Source organism: Solanum dulcamara, chromosome 3 (assembly GCF_947179165.1).
Source record: "Solanum dulcamara chromosome 3, daSolDulc1.2, whole genome shotgun sequence".
NCBI classification, from domain to species: Eukaryota; Viridiplantae; Streptophyta; class Magnoliopsida; order Solanales; family Solanaceae; genus Solanum; species Solanum dulcamara.
The window spans coordinates 61,042,994-61,061,537 of NC_077239.1; the positions used below are offsets into that span (position 1 = coordinate 61,042,994).

Consider the following 18,544-nt stretch of genomic DNA (forward strand, 5'->3'; position numbering starts at 1 on the left):
AAATAAACTTCAAATATTCAAGAATCATATATTTGGAATCGTAGTATGAAAATCTATAAAACTCATGTATATATATATATATATATGTGAGTAATAAACTTCAAATATACCATAATCGATGCATTTGAAACCATCATGTAAAAGCCCATAGGATTTTATCATTTAAAATTGAAATATTAAGTTGAAAAAATATTTGGGCTCCATGCGTGGAAGAATCCAAGGATGAAAACTCACATACCTTAGAGAGGAACTTGAAGACAAATTTGAGCAATCTTGATGTTAGGTATTCAATGGGAAGCTTGAATTGTTTGAGTTTGAGAGGATTTTGTTTTTGTAAGAGATGATTTGGGAGAAGGGAGGATGAAGTTTAGGGTTTTGGGAAGGCAAAAAACTGCAAAAATGACCCCAAAACGCATTCAAGTTCGTATATATTTTTTAGGTAATTGTCCAAGATGTCCTTTATCAAAAAAATCTAAAAAAAGAGCTCAGAACCCTGCAGGCGCGATAGTGGCACGCCGCGCTAGAGACAAAACTACTACAACTGATTTTGGGTGCTATAATGGCGCTCGACACTAGGCCTGAAATAACTGTAGTGATAGTATGTAGTAAAATGGTCATAACCTTTTCCTTCAAACTCAGAATGAGGAAACATTTATGGCGTTGGAAAGAAGACTCAAAGAACTTTAAATTGATACATCATTAGACACCTAATTTATTATATAATAGGAGATATAGGCATTTAAAGGTGACCCTATTATGGACTCATACGAAAACTTAGCCGATGCAAATTCTTTGGACTTGGCTTGGTGTTAGAGATCTCTTATGACCCTACAACATATCTAATACACTTAAAATACTTTGGAATTGATCCTAACTCATATATATAACTATAAGTCATCAATTTCTATCCTATACACATATGAAGAACGGTTCGGGTCTTAGTGTAGAAATTTTTTCGGGTGTTACAATATCTCACCCTTGGGAACATTCGTCCTCGAATGAGAATCACTAGCATAAAAAGAACATGGCACGAGGACTAGGAACCCAACATATATATAATAACACTTGAAATGAATCAAACATGAATCTTTAAACTTAAACATAAAACATAACTTTAAAATTCATCTTCATGAACATGCAAGCACATGAGGACTTAGGAAAACTAAAACATAAGAGTCTTAAAACTTGAGTATGGATAACTTAGTACCTTATTCTAGAGTAGAGTGAAAAAGATGTGGGTAACGTTTCATCATATCCATTTCCACTTTCCATGTAGTTCTTTCAACTTATTGATTTGTCCAAAGGACTTTGACAGATGCAACTTCTGTGTTCCTCAATCTCTTGACTTGCCGTTCCAAAATCTCAACCGGAATCTCTTCATAGGTCAAATTCTATTCAATATTCACTATCTCTAAAGGCACAATATAACTAGGATCTCCTACACAGTTCCTCAACATAGACACATGGAATACCAAATGAATCGCGGCAAACTCCAATGACAAATCAAGTTCATAGGCCACCTTACCAATATACCTTAGGATCCTACACCTTTATAAAAAAAATTACCCCAAGAGTACTACTCCTAAGCACTACATTTATTCAAACTTCGAGGCCTAATCAAGAAGCACCCATCACACCTCACACTCACCCACAGGCTAATCAATAGCACCTTCAAGCCTAGTTCTATAACCACTCAAACACACTCACTTGAAACCCTTAACAAGAAGTCATCAATAGCCTACTACAATCACTCACATATGTACACACACATGTTCAATTCTACCATTCTAACCTCTTTATGTCTCTCTTGAAGTCATCATCACTTAAGAAGTTTTTTCCTATCTATATTAGCATCTCTACATCTACATTTACGTTAAATCCTACCAGCGGATACACCAATATACTCTTGCCTATATATTGTACACAACAAGATCCATTTAGCTCTTTCTCCATGTCTATAACCTTAAATAGAATAAGCACATTTCAATCATCACAATATAGAACACCCACTCTGCTATATCTATCATGACTTGCCCAATATCATCAACCTTGGAACACATAACTGACCTTGATAACTAGGTACTCTATCTCCCCCTTAGGAAAAGTCTTCTACTTTCTTATCTCCCACCAATTCCTTCAACTCTACCAATGATGGATCACAACCTTGTTTTGAATTAACATCCACTACCAAAGATAATTTGGACCCAATTTTCACCACCATAATTGGAACCACTCAGCCTCACCTCTAATCTAGCCGACCGATGGACATCCCTTACAACTCTCTCTTCCCTTCATCAACATGAGCCACACTCTCCATAAATGCCTACTAAGTACACTGGCCACAACATTGGCCTTACTTCTGAAAATGCCCACTCATGTCATAAAACTCATTAGACACGGGAGTCGACTGAAGAGAAGGACTTATGAGTTGACATCCGTAACCCATACAATATGATAAATACAACCCTTAGAAATCAATTTTTGGCCCTTAAGAAAGGGAAAGAACTTACCCTTTACTACTGAATTATGACCCTTCCATTCAAGAATAACATCAAAATTTACCATGTCAAGCTCAATGATATCACAAGGAACAACTTTGTGCAAGATAAACACGGGACAACCCCTATAGATATTTATTTTCTAGCAATAATTGACTCACCAGTGGGGATAGACACCAAATAGAATTCCTATAATATTTTGGGATATACATCAAACCTATTAGCAAGAAATGAAGCAACAAACCACAAATTGGCACCGTATCTAACAATGAATACACTTCAAAATCAAAAATCTTTAACCTACCAGTCCCAACATCAAGAGAATCCTCTAACTCCTGATGAATGTGAAAGGCATACAATTTGTCTTAACGTTGACCGCCATCTGACGTAGTAGCACTTTGATCTGGACAACATGTAGTCTGGGCCAGATCCAAAGGTCTAATACCACTCCTACACTCTTTTACATGATGACCCAGCTTTCCACACCTATAACAAGTATCCAACCCTGCTAAACACTCTCTCTTATGGTTTTTCCCATAATTGGAATACTTGAAAATAGTAGATGCAATAAAACCACCACCAGGTTTGGGTTGAGAAGTCCCACCTTTACATCGAGCCCTCTCAGAATTCCTCTCTTTACTAGAAGCCACCTGACAGTCCCTCATCTTATACCCTATATCACCATACTTGTAGCAACCCTCCTTACCGTCCATGTAATATCCTTGGTGAGTCATACCTCACCTCTCTAAAGGAGAAAATGGATGTTCTTTCTTATTATACCTAGACATCAGGGCATTAGTAAAACATGAACCATTATCTATCCTCTCCCTTCTAAACTCCATAGATTTCTCCCTTATAGCATTCATTTTACTCGCCCATTTCCTTTTCTTTCTACTCATGTTCACGGGAGTCACCTTTTGTTGATTCAAGTGAGCTACCACAGCTCGAGCCAATAATAAGATGGTATCACAAAATTCTGCATTAGTCATTAGTTCAGCTAGAGGATTATTAGGGGCCTGTTCCTCATTAGAATCAATCCCTCCTTGAATTATAGCCTTAGGAATGGAGGAACTGGTGCTTGAGAGCATCCATTGCTCTAGTTGGAGGTACTCTTCTTCGAGGTATTTTCTAGAGAACACAAAACAATTTGTTAAATAAAGGAAGTCTTAGGACAACTCTAAGACACGACGTAAATCATAAAAAAAAAGTAGAAGTTTCCTAAACGCCTCATAGTCCCCTATTCATAATTATGGCGTACTTTACAACCATGAACAAGACCCTATATGATGCAGTATATTGCACTCTAAGGAACATTCAAAACCTCGAGCTCTGATACCAAATTTGTCATGACCTAAGCCTAAGTCCTAGACGTGACACAGCAAATGAGGAACCCGAAGATATCTCACCCAAGCCTTTTAGCATTTATTTAGCCTTTCATCAGTAATGACAATAAATATCAAGCGGAAGAAAAAAGGGAAAGCAAGACTAAGGGAGAATATAGTAAAATAAGAGTCATCATCAACCTTAGATCATCATACATTTATGTCTAAACATACTTCTACTAATAGACTTGGCGAGGGCTAAGACATGTCCTTAGCTTTCCCTCAAATAAACTAACAATGAAGTACCAAAATAGATTTCTTAATGCCTCAACATAATATTTTCTAGAAAGGAGAGGAGTATTATCCCTGAAATAATGGGAACTAACCAAAAGTGGACTTCAAATGATCCAAACTAACCACGTGGAGGAGGAGGAACACCGGTCCCTACATGGTGATATCATGTAGGCAAAAGAGTACTTTGAATGTACTAAGTATGTAGGCATGCAACATGATAAAAACATTAAGACATTCATAAGGTAAAATACATGAGTGAATGTATGCATGAGTAATCAAGTAGATATTATTTAACTCATACATATGCGGAAAGATGAGCCCTTACGTTGGCACGGGGAGACTACTTGCCAGGTAGAACTCCGTTCAGTTTACATTCATTTATTTAAAATTTGATGGCTACAAAGGCCTATCCTACAAGGGTCCTATGGTGGCACATAGTTAATGCAACATGAGACTTTACTTAAAAACCCTTTTGGTCGAGTCTCTATTTACATACTACATTCAGTGCTAAGTCAAATCCTATAAAATAGTACAATACTTCAAAATAGTCATATCATATAGATTAAGAATTCAAACATCACATTCAGTAGAATAGCTAATTAAATCATTTGTTATAATATCATCATGGCTATCATGCCCTATTTACCATCCTACTAATAAACCTTGATTTATAAGAAAATTAGACCCACAATCAGTGATGGTATTCCGGATACCATGCTAATTAGACCTACCTTTGGAAAAATGTTCAAAAGCATTGACGGCATATAGGGATGTCATACATGTTATATCATAACCTTAAACATTTTATTTAATTCAATATGAGGATTTTCCTTTCACATAGATACTTTACTTTGTCTAAGAAACCCTTTCGACCATCAATCATTTCATATAGACTCTCCTTCATAAGCATTTACTTCATAACATTCATTGGAGTCAAACTTCATTTCAACTTTACTTTATAGTAGCAAGCTAGATGGGTTCAAATCAATCAACTATCAAGTCATTTAAATCAATGATAGCATGCATGAGAGTGAACGAATTCATTATTTAGACATCTTAAAACAATCCACCAACATAATTTAAAACTACTTTCAAGCCTTCATAAAAGGACCTTGATAAATCATTCATTTCATGTAAATAAGAATCAGCATAAGTCAATATAGACAAATAAACTTTAAATATTCAAGAATTTATACATTTGGAATCGTAGTATGAAAATTCATAAAACTCATCACACACACACACATACATAGTTATATATAGGAGTAAATAAAATTCAAATATACCAGAATCTATGCATTTGGAACCATCATGTAAAAGCCCATAGAATTTTATCATTTAAAATTGAAATACTAAGTTGATAAAATATTTGGGTTCCATGGGTGGAAGAACCCATGGATGAAAACCCACATACCTTAGAGAGGAACTTGAAGAAGAATCGGAGATGTCCTGATATTAGTCTTCAATGGGATGCTTGAATTCTTTGAGTTTAAGAGGAATTTGTTTTTGTAAGAGATGATTTGGGAGAGAAGGGGATGAAGTTTAGGGTTTTAGGGAGGCAAAAGACTGCAAAAATGACTCCAAAATACGTCCAAGTTTGTATATATTTGTTTAGGTAATTTTCCAAGATGCCTTTCATAGAAAAAATTTGGAAAATGGGCTCAGAACCCTGTAGGCATAATAGTGGCATGCCACGGCAGAGCCAAAACTACTGCAGTTGATTTTGGGTGCTATAGTGGCACCCGACACCAAGCCTGAAATCGTTGAATTGTTGTAATAAAATGGTCATAACATTTTGCTCTAAACTCGAAATGAGGCAAAATTGGTGGAGTTGGAAAAAAGACTCAAAGACCTTTAAATTGATAGGTTATGACTAATTCATTATATAATAGGAGATATGGGCATTTGAAGTTGACCCTATTATAGACTCATACGAAAACTTAGCCGATGGAAATATCTTTGGACTTGGCTTGCTATTAGAGATTTCTTATGACCCTACAACATATATAATACACTTAAAATACTTAGGAATATATTCTAACTCATATATACAACTAGAAGTCATCGAGTTCAATTCTATACATATATGAAGAATTGTTCGGGTCTTGGTGTAGAAAGTTTTTGGGGTGTTACAATAGTAACTAGGTTAAGAAAGTAGACGAGGTGATAAATTTTAATTAGACAGATAGTAAGAGAAGGATCGATTGCTTGTCATGAGGTCTTTGTAGGAGAGTGTTTCTTAATTTCACCTAGTAGTTGTAAGTTGGTATAGTATGCGAGCAGTGTATGATGTGAGCGTTAGTACTAGACCCTAAAGATGAATTTAAGATAAGTAGTGTGAAGAAAGAGGGGATAGCATTATTAGTATAATAGTGCTAGTTTTAATATTTGATTTAGTAGGCTTAACACGGCGTATGCGATAGATTAAGATATTAACTTGTGAGGAATGTGTGTTACGAATGGGGGGTATGTGACCCTTAGATGTAAATAGTTAATTGAGGCTAAGTCATTTGGTAAAAAGAGGCCTAAGATATGTATCTGAGGTAGTATAGAGTTGTATGAGGCTCTCATTTTATAATTTACTTTGGGTGACTAGTTAGTATCCTTTAGTTGCTTAGGTGGACAAGGCTGGATATGAGTTTGTCCTTATATTTAGTGTCTATAAGAATTGTGTTGAAGGGAGTTGTATATATATAATGATGAGTCTCATGTTATAGTTCAAGTTTCTTTTATCAAAGTTAAGGAATATGTGAACCTAGAAGATAAGTGTTAGCAGGCTAAAGAGAAGAGATTAGATCATAAGAGTTAGAGAAAGTGGATGTGTACACCAATAAGAGCAGCAAGTATAGAAAGATGCCTAAAAGATAGAAGGAAGTTAAGGGAAATATCTTAGAATGAGGCCCCAGTAGCAGTTTGGTATCTTCGGGTATTGTATAATTGAAGAGTTTAATTGTTCTTGTGAATAGTGATACTCTGCCATGTGGAGCAGCATGCTTATAGTTAAGTGTAGAGAATCAGTGTACAGGCTTAGAGTAGTGACCTTTGAGCTCAGGGGGAGATGATAAGGTGATGAACCAAAGTAAGTATTGAGATTTCAATAGTGATGAATTGATCAAAATGAGACATCATTATTTTTCTATCTCACACTTTCCTAACACTTCAATCGAGTGATACTCTATTCATGTCGTATGTATGAGCACCATGCCCATGGCCTAGGCTCATGCACCCCTATGTTGATGCATATCCATGATGAGTTCGAGGATGAGAATTGATAATTTCATTCAGCCATAATAATTATGTCTCATGAATCTAAGAGTTTTCAGCCCTATGTTACATGAGACATGACTTGAGTTTCGCAATATGTACAGTTCCTATCATAACCCTACCCCGTAGGCTGCGACTGGGGTCCAACCTGGACCCCCGTATATGTAACTATCAAATATAGCCAAATTGAACTATGCACAATGTGATATTACACCCAAAAAAAACCCTAATAGATCAAAACTTTTTTTTATGTACATGTAGCCTCTTTCATTCGTACCATATCATGAAAAGGTGTATGAGCCGACAAGGCTGTCATAACATAAAAACATTTACCATACACCGTATAGGCATAATTGAGACAACTTACACTTAACCCACATACACGTGACTACAGACCTCTAAGAATAGTAACCGCAACATATGGCGGGATAGGGCCCTCGCCGTACCCCTGAATAAACAAATATATACATCGCAGGACCAATACCCAAAAGCTAGGCTCTGAAATAGTAGAGCACTTCTAACATAGCTAAGTGGAAATCCTAAGCTGGCGGATCTCCGAAATGAACTTTTGTACCTGTAGGCATGAAATGCAGCCCCCCCAAAGAAAAAGGGGGGTCAGTACAATATATGTACTGAGTATATAAAGCATAAAACATCATAACTGAGATAACAGCTGAAATAAGGATGTAGGGGAAAGTATAACATTTAGCCATCTACCGTACCTGCATTTTATAAAATAAAGGCATACATGCTATCATCACGTACTGTATCCGGCCCGTTCGAGGACTCGATGTAACAAATGCATCATTTTATCATCGTAAGAACATATATTCCCTTAGCACTATGGAATATACAGCCCGATCCATGTATATAGAAAGTACACGCTGAGGAATGATGGCCCGATCCACATATCTTATAATACTACCGAGGAACGATGGCTCGATCCGGATATCGCATAATAATGCCAAAGAACGATGGCCCAATCCGTATATCATATAATAATGCCAAGGTATGACAAACCAATCCATATATCGTATAACATGCCTAGGTACGACGGCTAGATCTGTAAACAGCACAACAAGCCATGGAACATATGGCCTGATCCTTACATAGCAAAATATGCCGAGGTACATTCGGCTTGATCCATATATAGTAAAATGTGCCGAGGTACATTTAGACCGATCCATATATATCATAACAATGCATATGTGTACATGTAAAACTCTATAACATATCAAACATCCCTCAGGTATCACCATAAAGTATGTTCAAGAGCCCTTAGGTATACGAGATTACACATTCCATCACTATTCAGCCTATAGAAGGCTCGAGGGTCATAGTTCAACTACCTTAAGACCCTTATCATTCAAAAGTGGGTAAAAGTCATGAATTACATCAAGAATCTATAAGTGGAGCTATCTCCAAATCCATGTTCTATAGTACCTATAGCCCAGTCTTCCAAGAAGTAGGAAAAGACAAGTTTTACATTTACCACTCTTTATCACATGGAAGACTTGAAAAGTAATGACTCAACATGTTACAAGAGTTCTAACCAGTAGGAAGTGAACAAGAGCCTTAACTCACACTCAGAGTTTTAAGAGTGGAATAACTCCCAATTTCCTATACATAATACTTACATCTAATTCATTCCAAAAGAGAAGAAAGGGTACCTTCACATACTCATCCCTTTCTAACATATGGAAGGCTTGAGAAGCCCTAGTTCGATTACTGTAAGAGTGCTTTCATCAAGGAGTACATAAGAAATGTGAATTACACCTGACATTTATGAGTAGCTTTACCCTCAAGTTCATATCATTCACTATTTAACTTGAAGACATGCCAAAAGAAGGAAACGTTAGCTTTACATACACTACTCTTCAGCACATAAAAGACTTGAAGGATGGGAGCTTAACTACTTTAAGAGTCTTAACACTCAGAAGTGAGCATGAATTATGAATCATGAATCATGTTCAGAGCTCATGAATAGAATTACCCCAGGCTTCATACACATATCCTTTGTCACTTAAAACTAAGACATGCCCAAAAGAAAAGAGAGACAGGCTTTACATACCTCTTACGGGTTACTCTTTATCCCGTTCGCCTCGTCATTCCTTGAACCTAGGTAACATGAAAGTAATGCAAGCATCAACAAACCTTATCTTTCCAGCATCTTAGGTTACATATGATTATTCATATAACTCAACCCCTCGCTCGCCTTCTCGACTAGTTCCTTAACTAGTTAAGGAGTTAATGGAAATAGGGCAGCACCTCCCCTGTAATATGCCCTATCCATATTTCCAATTATACTACTAATAAATACATCCAACCAACAACAACTACCTGCAGTACATGTATAATTAAAATATGACAACATTATGCAATACAACCTCCAAGCAACTCGCTTAAAACTACGATACCAAAATAGGGTTTTTAACCTTTATTTCATGAAATCTATAATTATATGAAACGGAGGGTCGTGTGGCTGAAACCAGCAGCTCCCACACCCTAAATAAACCATGTTCCAGCCCTGAAACACACCACCACACAACCAGCAACTTCAGCATCACAACACCACGCACTATTTGACTTTAATTTAGCTACGACGGCTTCAATTTAAATTATTTCTAACGTCGAGCATTTCTACGAAGTTCGTACACTTCCAGAAGCATAGAAGACGTATAATACACCCTATAAAAACACCAAAAAATTCAAATTAAAATGAAAGACCTTACCTTTCCCGAAATTGGCCAAAACTCGCCAAAATTTGCCTCGGAAGTTTCTTAACATGCTGAAACTTTAGCGGACTGTTTGTATATTTTTAGTGATTCTAAAAACCATAAATTTATGTTACTAACACCTTCATATCATGTACAAACCCTTACCAAAAGGTGGGAGAAAAGAATCAATCCATACCTTAACAAACGACTTTCCAAACTTGCTAAAAATTAACTTCAGAACTCCTCGACGCAACTGAAATTAAGGGGCTGTTTGCGTTGCTTCGTGCTTCCCCAAATCAGAAATTTTCATTATTAAACACCGTTATATCACCGTAAAATACCTTAAATAATTAATTCATAGAATGAAATCGGGGCCTACCTTTTCTTTTGGCCAAGGCCGCCACTACTCTCTCCTTAGCGCTAGGGTTTCTCTTTTATTTTTTCCAAGTGCAAATCTGAAGAATGAGACTTTTGTCAACATAATATACATATATATATCCCTTTTTGGCAAGTTCCATGTGGCATCCCCCTAGGAGTGACACATGGCAGCTGCCATGTGCCAACGTGGGGTCCACCCCAAGTAGGTGAGTCACCTACTTGGTCCAAGTAGGTGCATCACCTACTTGCTTCAAGTAGTTACATCACCTACTTGTTTCAAGTAGGCGCGTCGTCTCCTTATTTCCCTTCTGTGGGTTCGTAATCTCGTCTTACTTTAAGAGCCTATGAAATCCTTGCTATGTGGGCTCAACATGTACTCCAGTAGCTTAAGTATGTAAGACGTCCAATTTGGCTGCTTACGCAAGTAAGTCGAGTCCTACGACCCATTACTTGTCCTCCAACTCCTTCCGGATTCTTATAGCCCTATTTTCCAATCTTCTTTATTATGGAGTATCTCATTCTCCTTTCTTTAGAGTTATTTGATAGCGTTGTAACTAATCAGGGTCACATGGCCACTCTTAAGAAGTTTAAGAAGGCTTTCTGAAGTTCAGAAGTACAGGGCATAACAGTTCCATAAACTCATGATAGGCCCTGATAGACTAGAGAGATCATATTAGTTATGGATGTTCCAGATCAGACTTTGTTGAATGAATCATGCTTATAACATTTTTCTCTAAACTTTTTCAGTGATTCTTCTTTTCTAATCTTGATAGCAATGTTGATGATAGTAGACAGAGTTAAGAGTAGATGGGGGAGAGTGAGTGTTTCCTGATTGTGATAGTTGTGTTGTACTTGTCTAGTTAAGGATAGAGGATGTGGAAAAGGAGCGAGATGAGACCCTATAATGTGCAATAGATAGGTAAGGGTATGTTAGTGTGTCTCTGGGTAAGATCTCATCCAATAATAGAGGTAGAAGTGTTAAAGTAGGCTTGACAATTCATAGATGTAGTTGAGATGGTTAGAGTGGTAGGATTAAGGGTGTGCTTGTCACTATGAGAGTTATGGTAGTAGGTTATTAATGAATTTTGGATGACAATTATGAGTATTTGTATGAAGTATGAGAAGGAGTAATATTCTCTAAGTAAAAGGTCCCTATGGAGGTATAAAATATGAACTCGAGGGTTAGATTTGTATAATTATGATCATCTTAGGACGAGAACCTTATGACTTAGAGTTAGGCTTGAACTTGGTAAGAGGAATGTTGAGGGGAGCATTCGAGGTTGTAGATCTTTTCTCATCCCTGGTATGATGTCTTCTAGTGAGTAAGTTGCCTATCTTTGAGTGGGTTATACCAAACTTAGTTTACCAAGTTATGGAGGAAGTGAAAACCATTCCGAAGAGTGTGAAAATTAAGGTAAGAGGAAAAGACTTGGAGTTTGAGGTGAATGATAGGATGTACATGAAGGGTATTATGAGGATTGGAAAGAAGGGGAGGCTTGGGTACCGATATATTGGCCTTACCAAAGTATGATGAGAATTAGAGATGCCACTCATAAATTGGAGTTACCGTCTGAGTAGCCGTCATTCATTCGGTGCTTCATATCTTAATGATCGAAGGAGTGATTGGGAGATCCTTTGTTGGTAGTTCCCATTGATAGTGTTTAAATCAAGGATAGTTTGTCCTATGAGGATGACATGAATACCAAATATCCACTTCTATTTATGCCATCAATGATGATGTTGAAAGTAACATCCTATTCTTGGTTCGAGTTGTTATCTTCTTTCTTGAGTTCGATGGTTGATGATCTAGATATTTGAATGATTCAATTGATAGAGTTTCAATGTTCTATTTGTGCCTAATGATGATAATGTTGAAGAAAATGTCTATACTATTGACTTGAACTAATTTGTCTATTCTTGAGTCTGAATAGTTGATTGTCTAGATTGCTTGATTAGGTTGATTAAGTCTCAATTGTTACTCATGCCTCGAGTCTATCTCTAGTTTCTTTTCATTCGAGGATGAATGATTTCAAGGGAGAGATAATGTTACACTCGGTAAAATTACCAAAATACCCCTAGACAAAAGAGCGATCACACAATGCATCATCCTTAACTTTTTCATCCAACCCGAGGTCGGAATAATGATCAGGGGGAAAATAATATGGAAAATTGGTCTCCATTGAATTTTAGTCCAACCAGATTAAAAGATAATTTTTTGGGCAAAAAATTTGCAATTCCAGAAAAGTGCGGATAGGTCTGTGTTGCGGACCTTCCCCAGCATAGTTCATTTTATCCCTTATTTATAAAATGCATTTGTTAAATGAAATCGGTGTTATTCTTCATAAAATACATTCGTGGAATGTGATTTATGTGTATTTTTCATATATTTTTCAATTTCAGTGAGGGGCATTTCGATCTTCCCCCACACCCCTCCAATACTTAACCTACAATTGATATATGGAATTTTTGACCTTATAAGGGTTTGTAAACCCATCCCTTAGACTTTTAATGCATTCAAGAAAAAAAAGTAGGGCTAAGAAGAGGAGAAAGAGCTAGGGTTCTCTTTCAAGGTTCTTCATCAAGGTGAGTTCTTCTTTATAGATTTCAAGCTTTCCAACCCAAATTTCTTCAAATATACACGAATCGCTAAGCAAAATCTTAATTCCTAACCATAGAGTTTCCAAGAAAACAAATCCAAGAATTTCAATAAAAGAGCCTCTTGATTGTTCTTCTTCAAATTAAGATTTTTCACCAAGATTTGTGGAGCTTTTAAGTTATCTAAGGCTAACACAATGTTGGTCTGAGTTCGTCCATGTGCCCCTTCATCTTTATTGCTATGAGTTGAGTTGAGTTGGAGTTTTCGAGTTCCTTGAATTGAATTCTTGAGTTATCTTTTGTCTTTTTGGGTTCCTTCTATTATTTAAAATATCTATTGATGTTGTTCATGGGTTGTGTATTTGATTTGGATGCATATTCTTGTTTTCATTCACATGAACCCTAATGGAGGATTATATTTGATTTTGAGCATTGATTGTACAAGAGTTTGAGTTTTCACATAAGTTGATTTTCATTATTTTGAATATGAATGTCTTGAGCATAAAAGATGGTTTTGAGACAGAGTTTGAATGTTTTATGATTGATTTCAAAAATATATTTTTCTGAAAGAACTTGATAATTTGAGCATGAATCGATCCTCAGTTGAATTGAAAGAGTCTTTAGGTTTTTAACCATTTTGATCCTGATTTCGCTATGCATTATTTTGAGTCGAGGTTGAATATTTTAAAGAGATTTAAAAGAGATGAGTATTTAATCTCAATTAGTGAATTGGATTGAGTTGATTTTGAAGAGCATAATGATTGAGATAAGATTGAGTTTCGATGAGAGTCTAATAAGACTGGTCAAAAGTTTTAATTGAACTGATTTGTTTAAGTTTCATAAGCATATTGAGATTTGGGAGTAGTATCGAGCACCGAATTAAGTGATATTAAAAATCAATAACTCCGTAGACAGCATAAGAGAGGATTAAATCATTAAAGTCGTATGTTTCCCTATTTTATTGTCCTAAAAATATAGGACTTGATTGATTGGTAGATCCAGATTAGTAGATTCGTTCTTTACCTTGGCAAGTATTGGACGGACGTGGCAAAGGCATTGTTTCATTGTACATCACATATTTATAAGTGGTGGGATTATTTTCAGTTAATAGAGGCTCCCAGATTGTACATGAAAGTATATGACATGTTTTGAACAAATTGCATATTACTGAGTCCTTCTTAAAGCATTGTTATATTTTATACTTACATATCATATTGAGTTGGGTGAGTTTTATTCTATCTTGAGTACCTTTGATGTATTGTTGTTTCATTCTGACATATTACATACTCGTACATTCCACGTACTGATGCCTATTTCAGCCTATATCATTTTCTGAAGCTGGGACAGGTATTAGAGATCATCAACAGGTATTTCATTGAAGATCTATTTCTTTCTTGATAGTGGTGAGACCTTCTTGATATCGGAAGGATCATATTCATTTTTTTCATTGCTTATGAGTAGTTCATTTAAGGTAGCCATGAACCTATCATTGGAACCATCTAGATAGTAGAGATAGAGGCTTCATAGACTAGATACTGATGGATTTATTTTGATGTCTTTAACTCTTAATTAGTTTTCTTTCAAACTATTCTTCAGATTAAAATGATGGAGATTGTGATGAATTATCCCACTAATATTTGTTTCTCTCTTAAACTAAGTCTTCCACTGAATGAATGAATGTATGATCGGGCCAAGTGGTTCTCTTGAGAGGCAAAAATGGTATCTAAGTGTCAGATACGTCTAGGGTACCCTCTCAGGGCGTGACATTCGCTTCTCCTCCCATCCAAATTGGACTTTTGTCGACTCCGAGCAGTCTTCAATCATTTCCTAATGAGTCTAACCTAATACATGGCCTCATGCACCAACTTGGGTCTAATCAAGGCAACTTCACAAACTTCAATCCAACCAATAGGAGACCTACACCTCCTACCATATAAGGCCTCAAATGGATCCATCTCGATGCTAGAATGATAACTATTGTTAAAGGCAAACTCGATCAAAGACAAGTGATCATCCCGATTACCCGTAAAGTCAATCACACACACTCTAAAAATTTCTTCCAAGGTTTCAATGGTACTATTGACTTGACCATTTGTATAAGGTTGAAAAGTTGGGCTAAGCTTAACTCGAGTACCAAGACCCTTTTAGAAAGATCTCCAAAACTGAGATGTGAATTGAATACCTCGATCCAAAATAAAAGATAGCGGAACACCATTAAGCTTAACCAACCCTTGAATATAAAATTCTGGCATAATCCTCGAGTGAATAGAAAGTTTTAACGGGAAGAAAAGTCACTAACGAGAAATTTTAATGGGAAGAAAACCACCCAAATCGAATCATGTTGCCTACAGATACGAGACAAACCCGTAATGAAGTTCATATTCAAGTCTTCCCACTTCCAAGTAGGAATCTTAATATCTTGAGATAGACCTTCCAGATTTTGATGCACTACCTTCACTTGTTGACAATTAGGACATTTGGCCACAAGCTCTACAATATCCTTTTTCATGCCATTACATCAATACACCTCCCTCGAATATCGATACATATTTTTGGAACTTGGATGAATACAATACCGCAAACTATGAGCTTCAAAAAAACTCATTTGCCTTAAGCCATCAATATTGGAAATACACAATCGGCCTTGATATCTGAGCACACCATTTACCCCTTGGGAGAAAGCCTCATTGGTTTTTTCAGCAACCGCTTTCTTCAACTCAACCAAAGATGGATCAGAACTATTTTGTACAACTATACCACCATCCTCAAAATCAACCAAGCGAACACCTAAATGAGCTAGTCTATGCACATCTCAAACTAAATCCTTCTTTTACTCCTCAACATGGGCAACACTATTCTTGGATAGTATACTAAGAGCATCGACAACCATATTTACTTTACCCGGATGGTACAACACACTTATCATAATCCTTCAATAATTCAAGGTATCTCATTTGTCAAAGGTTTATGTCATTTTAGTTGAACACATATTGCAAACACTTATGATCGGTGAACATATCCATATGGACACCATAAAGATAGTTTCTCCAAATATTCAAAGTAAACACAACTACCACTAACTCCAAGTCATGAGTCGGATAATTTTTATCATGCACCTTGAGATGCCTAGAGGCATAGGCTATTACCTTACCATTTTGCATCAAAACACATCCAAAATCAACCCTTGAAGCATCACAATAAAAAAACAAAACCATCGGATTTTGTTGGTAAAGTCAACACTAGAGCAGAAGTAAGCCTATCTTTCAACTCTTGGAAGTTTTTCTCACATATCTCAGACCATTGGGATTTCACTTTCTTTTAAGTCAAAGTAGTCAAAGGTGATCCAATGGAAGAGAATCCTTCAACAAATCGTCTATATTAACTAGCTAAGCCCAACAAACTTAGAATATTGGAAGGAGACAAAGGTCTAGGCCAACTCTTAACTGCTTTGTTTTTTTTAAAATCCACCATAATACCTTCACCGGAGATAATATGGCCAAGGAAAGAAACCAAACTCAACCAAAACTCACACTTGCTAATCTTGGCAAATAATTGATGATCCTTGATAATTTACAAGACAATCCTCAAACGATTGGAGTTCTCCTCCTCACTCCTAGAATAAATCAATATATCATCAATGAATACAATAACTAATATATACAAATATTCCTTGAACACCCTATTCATCAAATCCATAAAAGATGCAGGAGCATTTGTTAGTCCAAAAGACATAACCAAGAATTTAAAGTGACCATACCGAGTTTTAAAAGACATCTTTGAAATGTCATATTTCCTTACTCGAAGTTGATGATTAACCAATTGAAGATCAATCTTTAAAAAGTAACTTGCACCTTAAAGTTGATCGAATAAGTCATGAATCCTTGAAATGGGATACTTATTCATAATTCTAACCCCGTTCAATTGTCAATAACCAATGCACAAACAAAGATACTAGGTCTAATAAAATCGTTATCCAACAAATCTTTTAATTGATCCTTTAACTCCTTAAATTTAGCCGGGGGCTATTTGGTAACTAGGAAAGAGATATGTTGGGTATTAGGAAGAAGGTCAATACTCAAGTCTATCTCCCTTTTGGGTGGGATACTTGGGAGATCATTCGTAAATACTTTCAAAAACTCATTAACAAGCAAAACTGACTAAAGAGTAAGAGCTTCGAAATTTGTATCCCTAACCCGAATAGATAATAAATGCCACCTTTGAAAATAATTTTCCAAGCTTTAAGGCACGAGATGAATTGACCTTTAAATACGAAATTACTAACTTTATTTCTAGGACTGGCTCATTGGGAAATTAAAACTTAATCACACAGGTTCTATAACATATAGAAGCATAACATGCATAAAGATAATCCATTTCGAGAATAACATCAAAATCGGTCATATCAAGCTCTACAAGATCAACTGAGGTGATTTTATGAAAAACTGAGACTTGACAATTTTTATAGTCTATTTTAGTCAAAACTGAATCACCAACAGTAGTATAGACCAAAAAAGGCTCTAACAAGATGTAATAACCCTGAAGGTTATTTTTATATTTTTTGCAAAATGATCTTTTTACCCTTACTGATAGTTACCCTGAGTCATTTCTAATCAGTGTTTGGTGTTAGTTTTAGAAATTTGTACGAAAGTTTTGAGTCTGGGAGTTTTTAAAGGTTTAAAGTATTCAAAACTGATTTTTGGTACCAATCAGAGCAATCTTGGATTGGAATTTTATTCATTCCATAAGCTCTAAAATATGAAATTTGGACTATAAGAGTTGATGGAAATAGATTTAGAGTTGTAACGTGAATTTGAGGTCCTAAGTTGGAAGTTTGAAGAATTTTAGGCCAATGTTTGACTTTAGTCAATTTTGGAGTTCTAATACTCAGAATAGAATTTGAATGACTCTGTTAGATTTGGGAGATGATTTTAGATCTAGCAGTGGTCCTGGTTAAATTTTTGGAGGTCTCGAGCTTATTTTTGTATTGTGAGGCTTGAATTTAGTTTACTTGTGACTTTTCGAGTTCCGAGTCAAAGAGATATCAAATTTAGATTCCGATGGTTCTATATAGTCTAGAACATCGAATTTAGTGGGATAGCATATAAAGTTTATATGCATGGGTTTCCAAACGAATCTCGAGGGTCTTTTCGCTGTGTGTGCTTGAGCATGTTTGCTAACATCTGGTGCGATTGGCTATCCCGAAGCGATTGCGAGCCAAGTGTCGTGATCATGATGCCTTGGGAATTTCCTTCTTTGTGATTGTGAGCCAAGTGGTGTGATCACGAAGGACAACCATTTCCTTCTATGCGATCACGATGGATCCCACTGCAAACATGGTGGTCAATAACTAAGTTGACCTTTTTTTCCTTCTTCACTATCGTGAAGGGGTAGAATCGCTACTGCAATGGTCAGGGCCTGAACAATTTTAAGATTTTCCAATTTTGTGAAAAAGACCCATTTCCATTATTTTTGAGTT

At 36.2% G+C, this 18,544-nt stretch overlaps 1 protein-coding gene across 1 annotated transcript; it reads right to left on the bottom strand.

Moving 5' to 3' along the window:
• Positions 1-2,863: 2,863 nt before the first annotated feature.
• On the bottom strand, positions 2,864-3,211 carry LOC129883593 (cold shock protein 1-like). Its single transcript, XM_055958223.1, has one exon. It carries the CDS (start codon positions 3,209-3,211, stop codon positions 2,864-2,866), a length of 348 nt encoding a protein of 115 aa, XP_055814198.1.
• Between the last annotated feature and the right edge of the window lie 15,333 nt (positions 3,212-18,544).

Coding starts and splice junctions, on each gene's coding strand:
- LOC129883593 (XM_055958223.1), bottom strand. CDS start 3,211: ATGGACGGTAAGGAGGGTTGCTACAAGTATGGTGATATAGGGTATAAG.